This window comes from Megalops cyprinoides, chromosome 25, assembly GCF_013368585.1.
Source record: "Megalops cyprinoides isolate fMegCyp1 chromosome 25, fMegCyp1.pri, whole genome shotgun sequence".
In the NCBI taxonomy this organism is placed as follows: Eukaryota; Metazoa; Chordata; class Actinopteri; order Elopiformes; family Megalopidae; genus Megalops; species Megalops cyprinoides.
In genome coordinates this window covers 12,963,322-12,980,633 of record NC_050607.1, presented here as the reverse complement: position 1 = coordinate 12,980,633, position 17,312 = coordinate 12,963,322, and the positions used below count along the sequence as shown (strand labels likewise).

The 17,312-nt window shown below is 44.5% G+C and overlaps 1 protein-coding gene across 7 annotated transcripts; it reads right to left on the bottom strand.

Moving 5' to 3' along the window:
- Positions 1-854: 854 nt before the first annotated feature.
- Positions 855-15,505, bottom strand: LOC118771932 (rho GTPase-activating protein 8-like). 7 transcript variants are annotated; one of them, XM_036520108.1, is made up of 14 exons: positions 15,436-15,505; positions 14,312-14,386; positions 13,197-13,287; positions 10,787-10,915; positions 9,752-9,839; positions 9,178-9,309; positions 7,818-7,904; positions 7,358-7,456; positions 6,437-6,547; positions 5,783-5,856; positions 5,077-5,154; positions 4,382-4,510; positions 3,367-3,470; positions 855-1,179 (listed from the first exon to the last, which is right to left on the bottom strand). In XM_036520108.1, exons 3-14 carry the CDS (start codon positions 13,237-13,239, stop codon positions 982-984), a joined length of 1,272 nt encoding a protein of 423 aa, XP_036376001.1. In that variant the 5' UTR covers positions 13,240-13,287; positions 14,312-14,386; positions 15,436-15,505; the 3' UTR covers positions 855-981. The 7 variants fall into 7 exon arrangements, with proteins under 7 accessions (XP_036376001.1, XP_036376004.1, XP_036376003.1 ...); XM_036520111.1 differs by having other exon boundaries at positions 14,331-14,386; XM_036520110.1 differs by lacking the exon at positions 15,436-15,505 and adding an exon at positions 15,291-15,425.
- Between the last annotated feature and the right edge of the window lie 1,807 nt (positions 15,506-17,312).

Here is a 17,312-nt window from a genome sequence, read left to right as displayed (position 1 = left end):
TGCTCAGCTCTGCTAACAACTCCATCCTCTCTCCTGTCACAGAGAAAGTCACTGTTCCACCAAGGATGGATCCACAAGCCCAGAGTGCCATGATCCAGCAAGGCCATGATCCAGAAGGTTCAGTATATACTGGTTAGCATGGCTAGAAGTATGACAGCAGCTTCATCTTTGAATTCAGATGACAAGTGACACAAGTCATAGAGATGTGGGAGGGGGAAATGGAGGGTGTAGGGGCACTCTGAACCAATTAACAGGACTTAACAGGGTTTAATTTGTGGTCTTTGAGCAGCAGTGGTTGCCATTTTAAGATAAGAGGAGGAAACACAAGAACGCTTTGTGTCCCCAGGTGGTGTTGATTTTCTAATTCCACAGAACAATGTTGAGGCCGGAGATGAAGTCAAGCAACAGGGATGTAAGCAAAACTCAATCAGAAAAGCAGAAAAGGGAAAAAATATAAAAGCCTGTTTCCATTGTCGCTTCTGTAGCTGCTGGGTTTGTCTCTCCCCCCAACTCGGACATAAATAGAACATATCGAAGATTATTGCCTTCAAGGTTATCTCAAACACTGCTGCCAGCATTGTGTTACCATGGCAACCACTTTCACTAGCGCTCTTTCAGGATGAAAATGGTTTGCTTCAGGTGTTTGAGTCAACAGGGTTTTTGTCACTCTTGTTATTTAAGGGGAAGAAAAAGGTCAAAATAAAACAGTTACTGACTGTGCTTAGTTTGTTTCTGTATTATTTGGAGGGTGCGTGGGCTACCAAATAATCAAAAAAAGATTACAAAGTCCCTGTGTCTGCACTCAACCCACCAATGTATAGAAGGAAAAAACAACAGGTTCAACAAGCATCACATTTATTTATGAGCTCAGCTTTATTTATGAGTGTACAGCCTGGCCTTTTTGTTGCAGAAGCGGAAGATGCTGCAGTCGTATTCGGGGACCTCAAGGGAATACGTCTGGTGAGTCTGGGTGTGACCTTGTCAGGGTAAGACTTGACCAGGTGGTGACCGTGAGCTGAAGACCATGTGGTAGTGTTCTATGAGGATCTCTGTGAAGATGTTAAGGGGGGCAAGGGCATTGAGGGAGACGGAACCCTGGCCAGGCCAGATGAGGTTGACTGCAAACACACAGGCCAGGTTGGATGGGCTCATCTTGTTGATGATGCTCTCCTGAGAGACCTGCAAACAGAAGAAGCACATGGGAGGGGCCCAGTCAACATACAGGTGGCACACTTACTGCACGTTTTTTACTCTCTAAGATACTCAAGGACAAGGAACATTACAAGAATCTCACAATGAAACGTGGAAACGGCTCTTCAGACACTTTTCAGTTTCACTTCATTGTGAAATTCTGGGAACGCTGCTTAGCTTGAATCAGAGAACACAAACCTAGCACTTCTAGTCTGATGAAAACAAGAGTGAGGAGTAGCTCCTTTTTGACAAATTAGAAAACCTCACATCCCTTTGTAACCTCACATTATACCCTTTTTTATAAAGTCCCACAGTTACAATCACAGTACAAGGTTGGTTCACAGCAGTACTGTTATTGGGTCCTGAAGAATATCAGGAAGTAGTGCAGAAAGTAGTGCATGCTAAGTCACATAAGCTTTTAATGTAGTCCTGTAAGACTGTTATTTATGACTCATTAGAGTAAAGGTACACTACATATGAAGTCAGCAGCGTAGCATAGTGCTTAAGGAGCAGGACTCGTAACTGAAAAGTTGCCAGTTCAATTCCATGCTACGGCACTGCTGTTGTACTTGCGCCAGGTACTTAACCCACAATTGCCTCAGTAAATATCCAGCTGTATAAATGGGTAACATTGTAAAAACCTGTAATTGATACGAGTCGTTCTGGATAAGAGTGTCTGCTAAATGCCAATAATGTAATGTTATGCAGTGTGGATTTCTGGTGTCATTTATAAAAGGTACATATCGATTGCATTCCCCAGGTTTTTGTTCCAGTTTCTTGCATGTGAATTCGCAATGGGGCACATTGTGGGTAATTAGCTGTTATTTTCCTTAATTAAACAGTCACTTGTCATGTTGACTAATTGCTCCTAGGGGAATAACCAAGCAAGATTATCCCGGTTTGCATATTGATTTTTCCACTGGGTTCAAGCCACACTGAATCAACATCAAGTCACCTCTTATACCAATTTACTTAACAGCAAAGACATCTGGGAATTCAGCAGCTACCATTTGTCTGATGAGTGCATTATGTCAGAACGGTCCTTTATATTTCTAACATAGCTGCTGAATGTCAAGATTGGCTGTTTCAAGTACGTGTGTTCTTTGTCAATTGCCATATCATGAAATTAGACTGGGCTGTATATACACTGCACATACTCTGTACACTTTAATATATCCATGGTAATCATAATATTAGTGTATTGCGATTATTATTTTATAATTCTCATCAAATATATATAAACACACACACTCACACACCTTTACAGCCCAGAGGGAATTCAGCAATGAATAAACATGACTGCACTTGCTGAGTCATTTGAAAAATGTACTGCAGTTGCACGAATGAACCTTGAGGGGGCAGCCAGCGAATGTCAGTTTGTTGAAGCTGTTTTTCTGTGATCTGTAGAGATATCCTTGTGTCCCAAAAGCCCTCGGGATTTGTTCTACCTCATGCCAATTAGACAAGCACTTCCTGATTGCTGCTTGCCCAGTGTATTTATAGGAGCCGCCAGCAGCATCCAGCACAGTGTGAGTTCACTGCAGGCCCCTGGAGGGGGCTGTATTCAGTTACTGCATGGGTCTGATGTCTGCTAAAAACGCAGCATCATGATGCAAACAATACGAGGTGCGGCAGTAAACAAACAAGCCTTTCGATCCATAACGTCAAAGCTATGGGCATGAATGTGGATGAGGCTCACAGGATGCCGTATCGTTAGTCTCAAAGGGGAGAGGATGGGACATGGAGATAAGAGTGTGGCAGAGCCCCCCTTCGTTAGCGCCACCCTGTCCTACAAACCAGCAACTCTCTGAGCCAATGTCCAATGGCCTGGCTGCCAGTTCGATGGCGCTGTGTTCCTGCCTCTAGGTAGTTTTGTTCACTCTGTCCCATGCATTTTCACCTGACCAGCTTTATAATGTCACCTGGCTAAATAATACTTTGGTAGTCGTGTTTCTGTATGTACCAATGCTGCACTGTTAAAGTAACTGCAAGCCTTCAAAATTTAAAACAAAAACTTAGGAAAGCATCGTGTGAAGTTACACTGAACGGTCTAACTTGTCTAATTTTCATTGGTCTATGAACCCTGTTCTGAAAAGACAACCAAAATGGGTGATTAAAACTGACAGATAAAACTGGCTGTAATCTGTAGGTTTGTGGGAGATACTGTCCTCTTACCATGTGCAGGAAGCAGACCAGGTATTTCAGCACTATGTAGTTGTGTTCTGGAATGCTCTCGATCATCTGCTTGACCTTCGTCACTCTCAGGCTCGTCTCCACGCCTGGGGAGCAGAGAGATACAGACATCCAACACCAAGTTGTATGCAGGTCCACATACAGCTTAGCTGTACACTTCCCTTGGGACCAATGCTGCTCCCCACTCTTTATTAAATGTCACATCTGTGCACCGCATAGGCCACACACTGGCAAATACAGTCCTGGAGGGATTCTAAAACAACAGGAAATAATGTGCTGCCATGCTGCTGAAATGAAACAATGCCTAACAGAACAAATCCGAGGATATGAAAACTGGAAAGAGCACTAGTTTAACTCAGATGCACACATCTTTCCGGGGGGGGGTGTTCTGCCATAGATGAAATTCGCACGTTTGCTTCCCTGAACTTGTTCATACATAACATGCAGTTCACGATAAACTGGTCATTTTTTATTGCCGGGGCTGGTAATCACAGCACACTATGTCCACTGCCATGTTGTTATTCTGCTCATCATGTGTGATGGTGTTTGGTTGTGTTGTAATGACCCATTGACAAATAATTGAGAACAACATTTGACAAAAACATTTGAGCAGACCTGTTTCCATCCAGTAAATTAACTGATTGTGCCTGGAGTTATATAGTGTTACCATATTGCTGTCTTTCCTTCACTTTGAAGAAAAAAATCATGTTTAATTGTATTCAAAACATAAACAGGCTTATCTCAGCAAAGGGCAAACTCACTATTGTGTTTAAGGCCCCCCATAAAGAAGTACTAACATGGCTCATTTTTTAAACTGAATGTTCAGGACAAACTGCATTGCAGTCACACTGAATGTGTGTCAGGGTTTGGGCTCAGGTGCAGTGCATCCGTGGTGACCTCTGGCCCCTCTGACTGGAGCTGAGGAGTTATGATTTATGTTTGTGCAGAGCTCTCCCTCTCCCCCCGCGTGGTTTTGGGCCGCCCCAGGTGTACTCACGCACGATGTCCTGCACGCGCTCGTACAGGGGGAAGGTGAGCAGCGGCTGGGGCAGCTCCCGCAGGAAGGTCTTGAGGATGACGGCGGGGACGTGGATGTCCTCGTACTCTTCATAGTCCACTGGCTTTCCTGTGGAGGGGACAGAGCGAGGCTGTGCTGCTGCAGCTAATCCTGTCATTGCCATTCTGCCCTACACCCCTCTACCGATGCTTCTCAGAGAGACAGACAGATCAAAGTGAACAGCTTGGAAGAACAAGAGCATTACAGCATATGTCCCTTCAGTTCCACTCGCATCAAGGTCATTTTTACAGTGTTTTTACTGTGTTTAACAGCTAAAGAAGGACTTCAGAGTCAGTTCTGGGAGTGCTGTAATGCTCTATTCATTAACTTTACTCAATACAATGAGTGATTGACATTGTATTTGTATTGCAACTGTTCACTTCTAATGCGTTCTTCACTCAACACATAGCTGGATGCCACACTCCACGAAGGGTGGTCTATCAATCATACAGAGTCAAAAATTAACTTGAGCGCCCTGGGAAAATGATCTGTAAGGGGTGTCATCTTACACTGACATGGTAGGTATATGTGCAAAGTATAAGAAGCTGTGTGGAGACAGATATAGATTCTGTGATCTACCTCCCCTGGATGTCAGAGATAAGGCTGCCCCCTGCCGCCCCGAGGGTGAAACTCACCCAGGTTGTAGAGCTTCTGGATGTCTCTGATAAGCTGCACACGGGCCGATCTTCTGAAGATGCCCTCGGTGCGGAGCCCTGTGTGTCACAGGAGCCAATCACACACCCTGAGGACTCGACATCCAGGACAGGCCCCAGGATAAGGCTCCATCTTATTTCACCACTGCTGTGTTTGTGACACATGCCCAGCCCATTCAATGCAGCTACTGCTGCTACCAGCCTCATCTGCAGTCACACATTGCTTTCAGAGTATGTGATGTAATGGTTACTGTTAAGAAGGAAGAAGGAAGACCAGGAGGTCAACCAATGTCACATTTGTGATTTTCATGGTAAAATGGGAAATTACTATTTTTACCCAAAATTTTCCACATCTTAAAAACGTAAAGATAAATTTTTTTTTTCCTTCTACAGTAATACTGGACAACCATAAAAACAGGACACTAAAAATGGAGAGCTGTGTCTGCATTTTCATTGCAAATAAACCACACACAAATAAATATGTGAAATAATGATAATATAAAATATTAATTCAGTATAAACATCTATAAATATTCAGCTAATGTATGAAAAAACTACTATAACAGGACATTCTCAAGAGGGACAAATGAATAATGGAGCTTTCCTTATAATTTGGGCTAATGGGTATCCTGGGAATAAAGCAAAGTGTTGTAGGTCTACAGCAAAGATTCAAGTCCATTTTTCATACCTTTCTCTTTCAGGTAGGACACGGTCTGAGACATGACCGGGGGGATTAATGCGCCTTTGTTCTTGTCACGAATGCTGGGGGGAGGAAGAAGAAGAAGAAAAAAAGATTAAGCAACTTACTATAATTTAACACTATTATTTTATACATTATACATTTTACCATGAATACATTTTGGTACATGAAAATCCTGCAAGACTGGCTATTATGTGAATAATGCAATTTAATTAGTGCATTTCCCATGCTCAATGTACAGTAAAAGATAAAATACAACAGCAAGATTTATGAATGTAAATGTCCAACAAGAGTAGACATAAGAGGACTTAGCAAATTCATACTGCAGAGAGCCCTATGAGAAAAGACACTGTACATACGCATGAATTCTGTTATAACCCGTAGTACTTAATGAAAAACTGACTGATGCAGTGTAAAAATTCAGTATACCTTACTGCACATGTAATGGAATTTTGCTGCACCCTGTTGTACACTTAGAAGAGCTCAGATATTCCCTATTGAACATACTCTATAATGAATGAATAATTAACTTATGCGCTGGGTGGTAACATATTATCTGGAATAACATTAAGATAAAATGATTATGGAAGTAAATGCCAGTGCACATGGAGGGGGGGGGGGTGGAGAAAGAGAGCCACTCACTACTGCAGGCTGACCCCAAACTGCTGGGTGGGGAGTGGGGGGCGGGGGGGTGGAACCTTCGCTGGAGGGGGTGGGCCTCCTTTCTGTGCAGCTCTCAGCTTCTCGTCGTGTCTGGGGAACACGCACTGTCACCATAGAAACCTGCATACCAGGTACTGTGGAAGGCTCAAAGAGCCAGTCACATGTCATGCATTCAAAACAAAAACTGTGTAGCAACTCAGTGCAGCAAGACACATTATTCCAGTCTGGCTGAAGGCTGATTTTCATTGCTCAACACACACACACACACACACACACACACACACACACACACACACACACACACCTGTGAGCAAGCAAGTCCTATTCCAAATAATTGCCATTTATGGAGATGGAGCCATACTGGTAACAATAATAATTGGGGACCAGATAATTAACAGCCTAATAGCCTGCTAATGAATGTGTATGAGCACCTGCCTCCATCTGTTAAACAGAACATCTCTGTTGTAACCAGCGATAATAACATCCTTTATTTATGCCCCTCTCTTCAGAACCTTGATGACGATGTTTAAATGATGAGTGAAGGTTGTGTATGAGTGTGCGAGCAAGACAGCAGATTGACATTTCCACTTTCCGTGTCTATGTGGATGACAGCAGGATCAAACTAACTGGCATTTACTGAGTCTGTGTATGTATGATTGACATCAGAATCAAAACAGATAGACATCTACTGTATATATTTGTGTGTAAGTTACCATACATTCATATCAAACTGATCCCTCACTGTACCTGTGTCATACATGAATGACATCAGAATCAAACCAGAGTGACACCTACTGTTGCTATGTGTGTGTAAATGACAGCAGAATCAAAGCGAAGTGACACAGGCTGTATCTGCTGTGCGTCTGTACGAGAGGCCCTGGAATCAGAGCAGAGCCGTACCGGAGAACATCGGGAGGAATGATGAGCTGGTCATAGCTGAGGTGCTCTCTCAGTTCTGCCAGATAATTGACGTAGGTCAGCTTCTTCCCAAACTTGTGGCTATAAAGAAATAAAAGTGGCTTTACTGCAGACTCAGAGCCATGCCTCTGCTGTAGCTGAGAGCAGAGCCACTGCGCATACCTTATGAGGGGTCTGCTGAGAGCAGAGCCACTGCGCATACCTTATGAGGGGTCTGCTGAGAGCAGAGCCACTGCGCATACCTTATGAGGGGTCTGCTGAGAGCAGAGCCACTGCGCATACCTTATGAGGGGTCTGCTGAGAGCAGAGCCACTGCGCATACCTTATGAGGGGTCTGCTGAGAGCAGAGCCACTGCGCATACCTTATGAGGGGTCTGCTGAGAGCAGAGCCACTGCGCATACCTTATGAGGGGTCTGCTGAGAGCAGAGCCACTGCGCATACCTTATGAGGGGTTTGAATACGCTCCACAGGACTCTGAGGAAGTTGGTCGGATGGACAACGTAAAGAGCCTTCAGATTTTTCTTGTACCTGTTAACACAAAGGGCACATTTACCACTGAGGATTGATGTGGAGCCACCTCCTGCAGCGCTGTGGTGCTGCGTCAGGCTGTGCTGGGCTGTGTCAGGCTGTGCTGGGCTGTGTGGTGTCAGGCTGTGCTGGGCTGTGTGGTGTCAGGCTGTGCTGGGCTGTGTTGTGCTGTCAGGCTGTGCTGGGCTGTGTGGTGTGTGTGCTGTCAGGCTGTGCTGGGCTGTGTGCTGTCAGGCTGTGCTGGGCTGTGTGCTGTCAGGCTGTGCTGGGCTGTGTTGTGGTGTCAGGCTGTGCTGGGCTGTGTGGTGTGTGTGCTGTCAGGCTGTGCTGGGCTGTGTGGTGTGTGTGCTGTCAGGCTGTGCTGGGCTGTGTGGTGTGTGTGCTGTCAGGCTGTGCTGGGCTGTGTGGTGTGTGTGCTGTCAGGCTGTGCTGGGCTGTGTGGTGTGTGTGCTGTCAGGCTGTGCTGGGCTGTGTCAGGCTGTGCTGGGCTGTGTGGTGTGTGTGGTGTCAGGCTGTGCTGGGCTGTGTGGTGTGTGTGCTGTCAGGCTGTGCTGGGCTGTGTCAGGCTGTGCTGGGCTGTGTGGTGTGTGTGGTGTCAGGCTGTGCTGGGCTGTGTGGTGTGTGTGGCGTCAGGCTGTGCTGGGCTGTGTGGTGTGTGTGGCGTCAGGCTGTGCTGGGCTGTGTGGTGTGTGTGGCGTCAGGCTGTGCTGGGCTGTGTGGTGTGTGTGGCGTCAGGCTGTGCTGGGCTGTGTGGTGTGTGTGGCGTCAGGCTGTGCTGGGCTGTGTGGTGTGTGTGCTGTCAGGCTGTGCTGGGCTGTGTCAGGCTGTGCTGGGCTGTGTGCTGTCAGGCTGTGCTGGGCTGTGTTGTGGTGTCAGGCTGTGCTGGGCTGTGTCAGGCTGTGCTGGGCTGTGTGGTGTGGTGCGGTGTCAGGCTGTGCTGGGCTGTGTGGTGTGGTGCGGTGTCAGGCTGTGCTGGGCTGTGTGGTGTGTGTGGTGTCAGGCTGTGCTGGGCTGTGTGGTGTGGTGCGGTGTCAGGCTGTGCTGGGCTGTGTGGTGTGTGTGCTGTCAGGCTGTGCTGGGCTGTGTGGTGTGTGTGCTGTCAGGCTGTGCTGGGCTGTGTGGTGTGTGTGGTGTCAGGCTGTGCTTGTTTGCTTCCACTGGAGGAGGCTTTGCTTATAAAGATGTCTTTTTCAGTCGCTGGATTGAAGAATCCCTCTGCAGTGAGCTGGCAGAAATGCTGCACTGTTACACAGTGCGGAGACGCTGGACTCACTTGCGGTCAAACTCCTTGTAGGCGTCCCTCAGCCATCGCAGAGAGGGTTTGTTGGTGCTGCGCAGTCCGTAGTGGAAGTAAACAACAGTATAGTCACTCTCCACATACTGGTCCAATGTGTACTTCAAGTACCTGCAGGAAGACCATCCCAAAGAGACATTTCAACATTTCAAAGTGTCTGAATGGTCCAAAAGCCACAGGCAAGGTGCCAGACTTGAACACATAACCCCACCCTCATAACCCTCTTTCTGGAGATTGTGGCAATATGGGGATGTGTTAAAATGACTTTAGACATTTCTGTTGGGGCTAAACCGCACATATTACTGGTGGATGCTCAGGTTTCAAAAGGAGATGCGCACACTATGATTACTGTTATTATTTACATCTCCAGTCATTCTGCAGCCTTTCTGCATGGCTGGATTTTAACTTAAGCGGAGCAGCAAAATAGATCTTGCTCAAGGGTACAGTCAGTAGCAGCGTCCCACCCTGGATTTGAACCCGTGACCCGAGGAGCCCAATATCCCATCCGCTGAGCCACACCACAGCGTTGCTATGACAACACCTCCTCACTTACTCCAGGAGCCTTTGGTGGTTGAGCTGGTGGGACGGGGGCAAGCAGCAGCAACTGAAGATGATCAGCTTCCTGCCATAATTGTCGTCCCCTGGAGACAACAGGGAGCAGAGTCAGTGTGTTTCTTTTGATCCCCAATTACAGCAGACTCAGGAAACTGGGGGGAGTTTTCCACTCCTACAGCACCAGTGGGCTTCAACATGATACTGTGCTGGACCACTTTTAGAAGGTTATTCTAAGGGCGAGAAGTCCCTCAACAACTTTGTCAGTTTGAGTAGAGGAAGCTGCGTTTCAAAGGGGCAAACCAGGACGTGTATGTTTAACTCAGGCTTCTTGTCTGGTCATCATGTGTGGGAATGGCAGACAGTCAGAGGACCTGGGGTCTGAAGCATGGTACTAAACCTGACAGACAACTGTTTTGCGATGCTTAAAGGCGCATATAACCATTTTTCTTTAACTTTGATATTAGCACTAAGGGCCCTATTTCTACATAATGTATAAAAGAGCGTCACATTTTTATTGTTAAAAACTCACGTCTGGTTTTGAAGAGGAGAAAGATTGATGATCTGGTATAACAAAGTGGAATTCACTGTCGATTTTCAAGATAACTGACCACTTGAAGTAGAACTACATGAAAACATGCTGCTGTGCACTCTTAACACAGTAACACAGTGTGAAGCACTTAGAGTCACCTCTTTAGAGAGCAATGTTCTCTAGTGCTGTGAGCTGAGCGCTGTCACCTTTATTCAGTCATATACAGCCAGCTATGCCATTTAAAAGCTCAATATGACAGGATGAAACCTTTTTTGTTTCTACTGTCTGACTGGAAATATTTTTATGCCTTGCTCATTTTTAAACTGAAGGACAGTAACAGCTTTGGTGGCTACATACAGAGGAGTTTTATGCATGTGTCCAGTTGTGCCTCACTTGATACCAACTTGCCTGCACTGTGACCGCTGACAAAAGTGAAAAGCGTTCTTTTTTAACTTAAAATACTGCATAGGTGCTCTTAATAAGACTCTTGAGGCGAGTGCTCACCGGTGACTTGAAGGATGCCATGGCGTGCCACATCATAGTATGGATGTGAGATGTCCTGCCAAGAGCTGCCTCCAGGGGGCGCAGGACCCTCCCCCAGCTCCTCTTGCTCCTCCTCATCCTTCTGCAGTTCTGGGGAGGGGGTGGACAGTTAAGACTATGTTCAGCATAGTTCAGCATATACTGTAAGTAGTATAGTACGCCAGACAAGAGATGGACAGTGCAATCTTACTTTAACATACTGTACATACATACATTCGGTATTAGACTAGACTGAATAGATTCAACTGTTTACATGATAGGCTGCATACACTTACAGCTTACACACACACAGAAACTGCAGAGACCATAAACTGGTTCATTTAATGTATGGGGTTTGCACACTATGTTAGCTCCTACTTTATCTTGTGAGACAGTGACAGCATTTGAATTGGTGCAGGATCTTCATCACATCAGTGAAACCCCAGACAAGCACACGCTAGGCTCTCATCATTCACTCATTCCACTGCTACTGCATCATAGACTTGGCAGGTGATAAGAGATGATTAAGGTGGTAAAATCATTGGTGCTTATTCTAAAAATACCTCCATTCAAGGCAGAGTGATAAAGGAAAAAAAGGCGTGACTCACATAATGGCAATGCCAATTATCTTCCGTGTTAACATAAAACAGGCTGAATGCCACAAATTACAGTGATTATATGTAATTGTGCAATTCAGAATGGGGCATTGTAAACAAGCTCATTTATGTACACATTATATTTGCTTAGCTGATGTTCTAATCCAGAGTGACTCACAAAGCTTACAATTTTCACATTATTTATTTATACAGATGGATATTTACTGGTGCAAATAGGGTGAAGTACCTTGCCCAAGGGTGCAACAGCAGTTGCCACCCTAGGAATCAAACCACCAACCTTTTTAGGTCAAGAATCCTGCTCCTTACTACTACAACACACTGCTGTTGTCACCAACTAGAGAGACATCTATTGAACATCAAATATCACAATGATAACCTGGTTATTGAACATTAAATATTTAAATGTTTTCATGTGATTGCATTGTTTCATCTTTGCATCATGCTTTGTTTCCTTACTTGGGGGAAAAACCCATAGTTTTGCCTCCATTATGGCCTTGTTTTCTCTGCTGTGAGGTCAAATAGCTTTAAAAAAACTAACACTGCCGGCTCACAAATTCAACAGGTATCATTCAGACAGGACTGACGCATTTTTAAGGTTCCTTTAATCCAAACGTACACCATGTGCACAATCTTTACGGGCCTTTGGACCAGACAAGTTTGGTTTTGACCGCTTTGTATCTTTGAAGTCATTATGTTTGGTCTTTGAGTCAGACTGTGGCTCTATGATCACAGTTACTGGCGGTCCACAATGCTCAGTAGAGACTGCTGACTGAAACCTGAAGGAATGCCAGAGTGTTCCTGTTACGTTTGATTAACAATGCCTTGTTATCAGCTGCCTGTGTGTAACTACTGGTGTGGGCACTCTTTCAGTCTTTCAGTCATCCTTCCTCCTCTTTACACACCAATGCACTAAACATAGCCCAGGACACAGCATGAAAATCAAATATTTGAGGAGGATCTTGCTTTTTTTTTTGGAGTGATTCACTTCCCCTCCTCTGACACCAGCCATCCGCTAATTAAGGAGGGTGTGGCCTTTCCTATAAGCCTGAGGTTTTGAAGTGATTCCCTACTTGACATACTAGGCAAGTGGTGAGGAGCGTGACCTAAGTGTTGAAAAAGCCACACCCAACTGTCACCTTGTTTTCACTGTGTGACAATGTTGCCAGTCACCAGCTGATTCCTAGAAGGCGTGTCTGTCTCCTCATACATGTGCAGCTGCATGGTGAAACCCTACAGACTGTGCAATGCATAAGGTCACAACTGAAGAGCACCTTTGTAGGAATGGTTAATGTATAACCCTGCAGCCAGTCAGTGGCTCTTTTGTGCAGGGTTTCCGGTGAATCGGCAGCTGCATGACAAACTCCCAGCTCCCAGCTCACTTTTGATGTAGCTTTCAACCTGTAACTACACCGCAATCTGCAGTGGAGAAGGACATGAGGAATAGGACGTTTCTCTAAAAACATCCAGAAAGAAATGCCCAGCAGCTACAGCAGTCATGTAACAGGAAGCCATTCTGTTTTACCAGTGAGGCACAAATTATACAACAGGCAATCTGTGTTCCTCTTCCAATTCACATATGTTACCTTCATCTGCCTTCGATCTATTATCCACATTGTAAATGGATTTGCACCTGCCTGTTGGATGACCTGACTCAAGTATACTTTTCTTCACAAACAAATCAATTGATAATAACCACAAAATTATAAAATAAGAGACTTAAATGCAGAAACTAAGGACAGTCAGCATTGAAGACATGGAGGAAAAAAGAGCATCACCTATTTCAGCCAGCTGGTCCAGGTCACCTTCAGAAATCATCATTGCAAGGCTGTAGCAGGTTTTCAGCAGTTTTGCCAGGGAGACTCAACACTACAAACAAAATTAACTAAATTATTGGGGGTTGTTTTTCTGTGTGTCTGCAGCCTTGTCCTCCTTAATAAGGCCATTTCAAATGCCAGCAACCACATGTAAGGTCTTAACAACAGGCCACAAAAAGGGAGGAAATCCTTGACAGAATCAAATTATTACCAAGCCATACATTCTGGAAAAGAGGAGGGCGATTTGCACACACCCCCTTATCTTCAATGGCAGTCTACCCTCACAAGGGTGGCCATGAAAACACACACACACACACACACACACACACACACTCAAATGCTTGTGCACACACACGCACACAAAAAGGCTTGGCATTGATTACTGCTGGTGTGAGAGGGGGCAGTGAGGGCAGCCATTTTGTGCCTGCTCTTCCGAGGCCTGCGCTTGGGGATGTTTGGCAGCCTTGGAAATGCACGGCAGAGCTGAAGGAAACATATTTCCTCTCAGAGCAATGTTCTCTGGTGCTTTGAGATAACGCTCTCCCCCCGACGGGGCTCCGAGCCTCGAGGAGCCGCTGCAAAGCCTGCTGCTCTGCTGCACTCTGAACCGTCTGAGCCAAGCAGCCAAACACATGCAGGAATCAAACCCGCGACAAGCCCTACAACTATTACATTTACAGATAACAAAGGGGCCAACTCCCACCATACAGGACTTTAGAAGATTGATTCAACTATCAGAAACACGTAAATAAAGGCTTCTCTCTGGAGGGGGGGGGAGGAAAGCCACAAGCGGGCGATAACCCATGTTTAGAGACTGGACCCCTGAGCATTTATACAGTCTGCATCTGATATGCAGGATAACAATGACTGCTGGCATTTAAATTGACACAGAGCGAAATGCTACATATTTTTCCTCCTCTTCTTTGACTGGTTTTGAAAAGGCCAAAACAGTGTATGTGTGCAGAATTGATTAATATTCTTTTCCAATGCAATCCTTCAACACTCTATATTTTTATCTGCAGAACTGTGGTCAAACCAGTTTCTCTCTTTCCTGTTACAAGGTCAGGTTTAATTACCTTTGCAATGGCTACATACTTTGTGCACGGTTGGTGACAAGAGAATATTTCAGCTTGCTGTCATGGATGACGACTCTGGAATTAAGAACAGTAGAAAAAAACAATTTAAATAACGTAAGATCAGATTTTTTGCACCTTGTTAAACTAATGGAGCACATCAAGAAAGGCGAGTCAAAAAAGGATCTTCAACATCTGACAACCAAGGGGTCAATCAAGACGTAAGATTAAGACTGAAGCGGCAAGTGTGGGCGATTCATTATTTTATAATAGCTATTTTGTTACACTTTAAAATAGGGCTGCATTTCCGAACTGCTCTTCCTACGGGGGGTAATGCCTTTAACTAAAGTAAAGGAGAGTGCAACAATACCCACTAACCACAAAATAAGCATGTAACAGATGCTACGATCATATCAATGAAGATTTACCAGTATCTACAACTTGCAAAACAACACGGATTTTTTTTTCATTTTTTTCCCGTATTACGAATCATTACCAACATGATTACAATGCACTGTACTTCAAGACATGAATCAATGGTGTTAATCAAATGTTTAGGTATTTTAAAATACAGATCTCAAGGAAAGCGAAACTGAATTATCCCTTGCTACGATGCAATTCACTAGCAAGACTTTCAATGAACTTTGTGTAAAATGTGTCTCGCTTAATCATTAGCTTAATCATTTTCCTTCTTTGTCAAAGTCAAGAAAAAGTACCGCGTGTCGGGACAAGACTCCTTGTCCCTTTTTCTTCACACCTGAGTTCAACCCCTACAAATCTCCTCCAGTTTAAACACCAATCTATACAACGGATACGTTTTCGTGGAAAAGCAATGCGATGACATACTGTCCCAAGGGAATATATTTCGTAAGTAACGGTAAAAACTGTACAAATGCATCCTAAGTTGGATGAAAACGTCCACGTACCTCTACAGGTCCTCCCCATCCCACAAAACACATTTTACTTTCAAACAATCACTTACTGTAACTATTTTGCAACTTCCTCCACTGCGCGGCGCGTACGCATGCTCAGAGCGCCGGAGGAGGATCATTGCACTGCATAGGCCCCGCATTCCACACCGAGCTGCAGGCGCTAACAGGTGAGAGCAGCGAGCCAGAAAAACTCACCTCCGAAGCACCTACGACGCCGAGACAGCAAATCGTGGGGAGTCTCTCTTTCCAACGGAATACCATGGAGTGGACAAAATGTAACGTAATCAAAAACAGGAAGACGAAATGAACTCGTTTCCACCCACGATTTGATATAGCAATTAGGTGGGGACATAATTTGCCCGGAGCTAGGGAAAACAGTACATTGTATTGTGCCAGAACAGCGTCATGAGGGCCATTGAGGAACTGAACAGTGTAATAAATCAACCCCAAACTTAATATGGCGTAGGCTGATCAACAACCCATTATTCACAGTATTATTAAAATGTGCGCAGACAATATTTTTGGAAAATTTTGGATAGATAAGGCCTTCATGGGGTATGGCTGGAATAGGTAACGTTTTGTATTAGAGTAGCATTTTTCCCAATAAAAATATTAAAAGACCTTCCATTTACAATGCATTTGCTTACAAATGTATTGTAGCTGTTATAATTATACATTCATATAATACAATAATAAACTACAATACGTTATAGCTTCTTATCATATTATATGGAAATATAATAGATATAAATATAACTATTTACACAGCTGCATTTGTAGTGGTGTGTTCAGCAAGATATTCAAACCGCATCTCTCAGGCCAAGAGTGCAATGTTCTTACCACCACAAACAATACACTGCCAGATATGTGACATATTTCACCATAGTGATCAGACCTCAAACAAGCATGCAGTTAAACTTGGATAGCCTGCGTTTGTTTTTATATCCTTAGACTATTTTGGGTGCCAATGATAACAAAGGAGTAGCATGCCGACATTTTTATTTTTGTCAACGTCCCTCTGAAAAGAAAAAAAAAAAAACAGATGAGACAGCAGCTGCAGCCTTTCGGTGTGAGTCACAGAGTGAATCATATGATCATGACGTGATCAGGGAAAAGGGAAATATTTCATACTTTTGTGAATGTAGACTGTCACCATACAGCCAACGCCCAAACAAAAAACACCGTACAAAAACATCAAAGGCATGCAATCATCCCCCTCCATCTTTAAGACAGATGGTGAAAACATTTCCATAGTAATACAGTGCCTTGACATTTTCATCTTTGATTGACACACATTTCATTTGAAATTGAGCCAAGTGTCTGCATGAACACCTCCAAAGTGAGAACTATTGTGTAATGGCTCTTTCTGTCTTCCAAACCCATAGGGGGATGTGCAGCAGTGCAGTGATGTGTGCATAAAATCTGACCCACCGCGGAGGTGCTGGTAAACCTCCATTTGAAACTGGTAGGAAGTGTCGGCTTGCTCCCTCAGCGCCTTATGCTTAGCTTCTGCTGCACCGGCTAATTGGCCTCAAGTGTCAGTCCACCACTTTTCTGTTACACCCGTAACCTTCAGCTCATAAATGCCAGGTCCAGCGATAGCTAACGCCAGCTAATGAGTGACAGTAACTTATGGCCTCTGGAGCCATGAGGGAAACATTCGTGTCTATGTGTGTGTGTTGGTTTGGGAGGGGAGGAGGGGCTTTATAATTGCCATGGTAGGATTGATTAACCATAATTAAGAGGAGTCCTCATCCCTCTAAACAGAAGACAAGGGTGATCCAAGATAACTGTTCTGTACCTGGTTCAACAATGTTAACTACTGTACACCAGGCTCAGGTTTAATATTACATGCTCTGCAGTTGACATGTAGGGGAACTGTAATTGGATTACATTAATCCATTACACGGTTACATTAATAGCAGGGTTCAAGAAAAACAGACATTTGAAAGGCTCTTTGTCTTATTATATTTTGAATCTATGGGATCCACAATATAATTTAAGACCACATTTAATTCAACTGCCATATACTGCGCCCTCAATGTTGAATAACAAATTTAAGCTACTCTGCC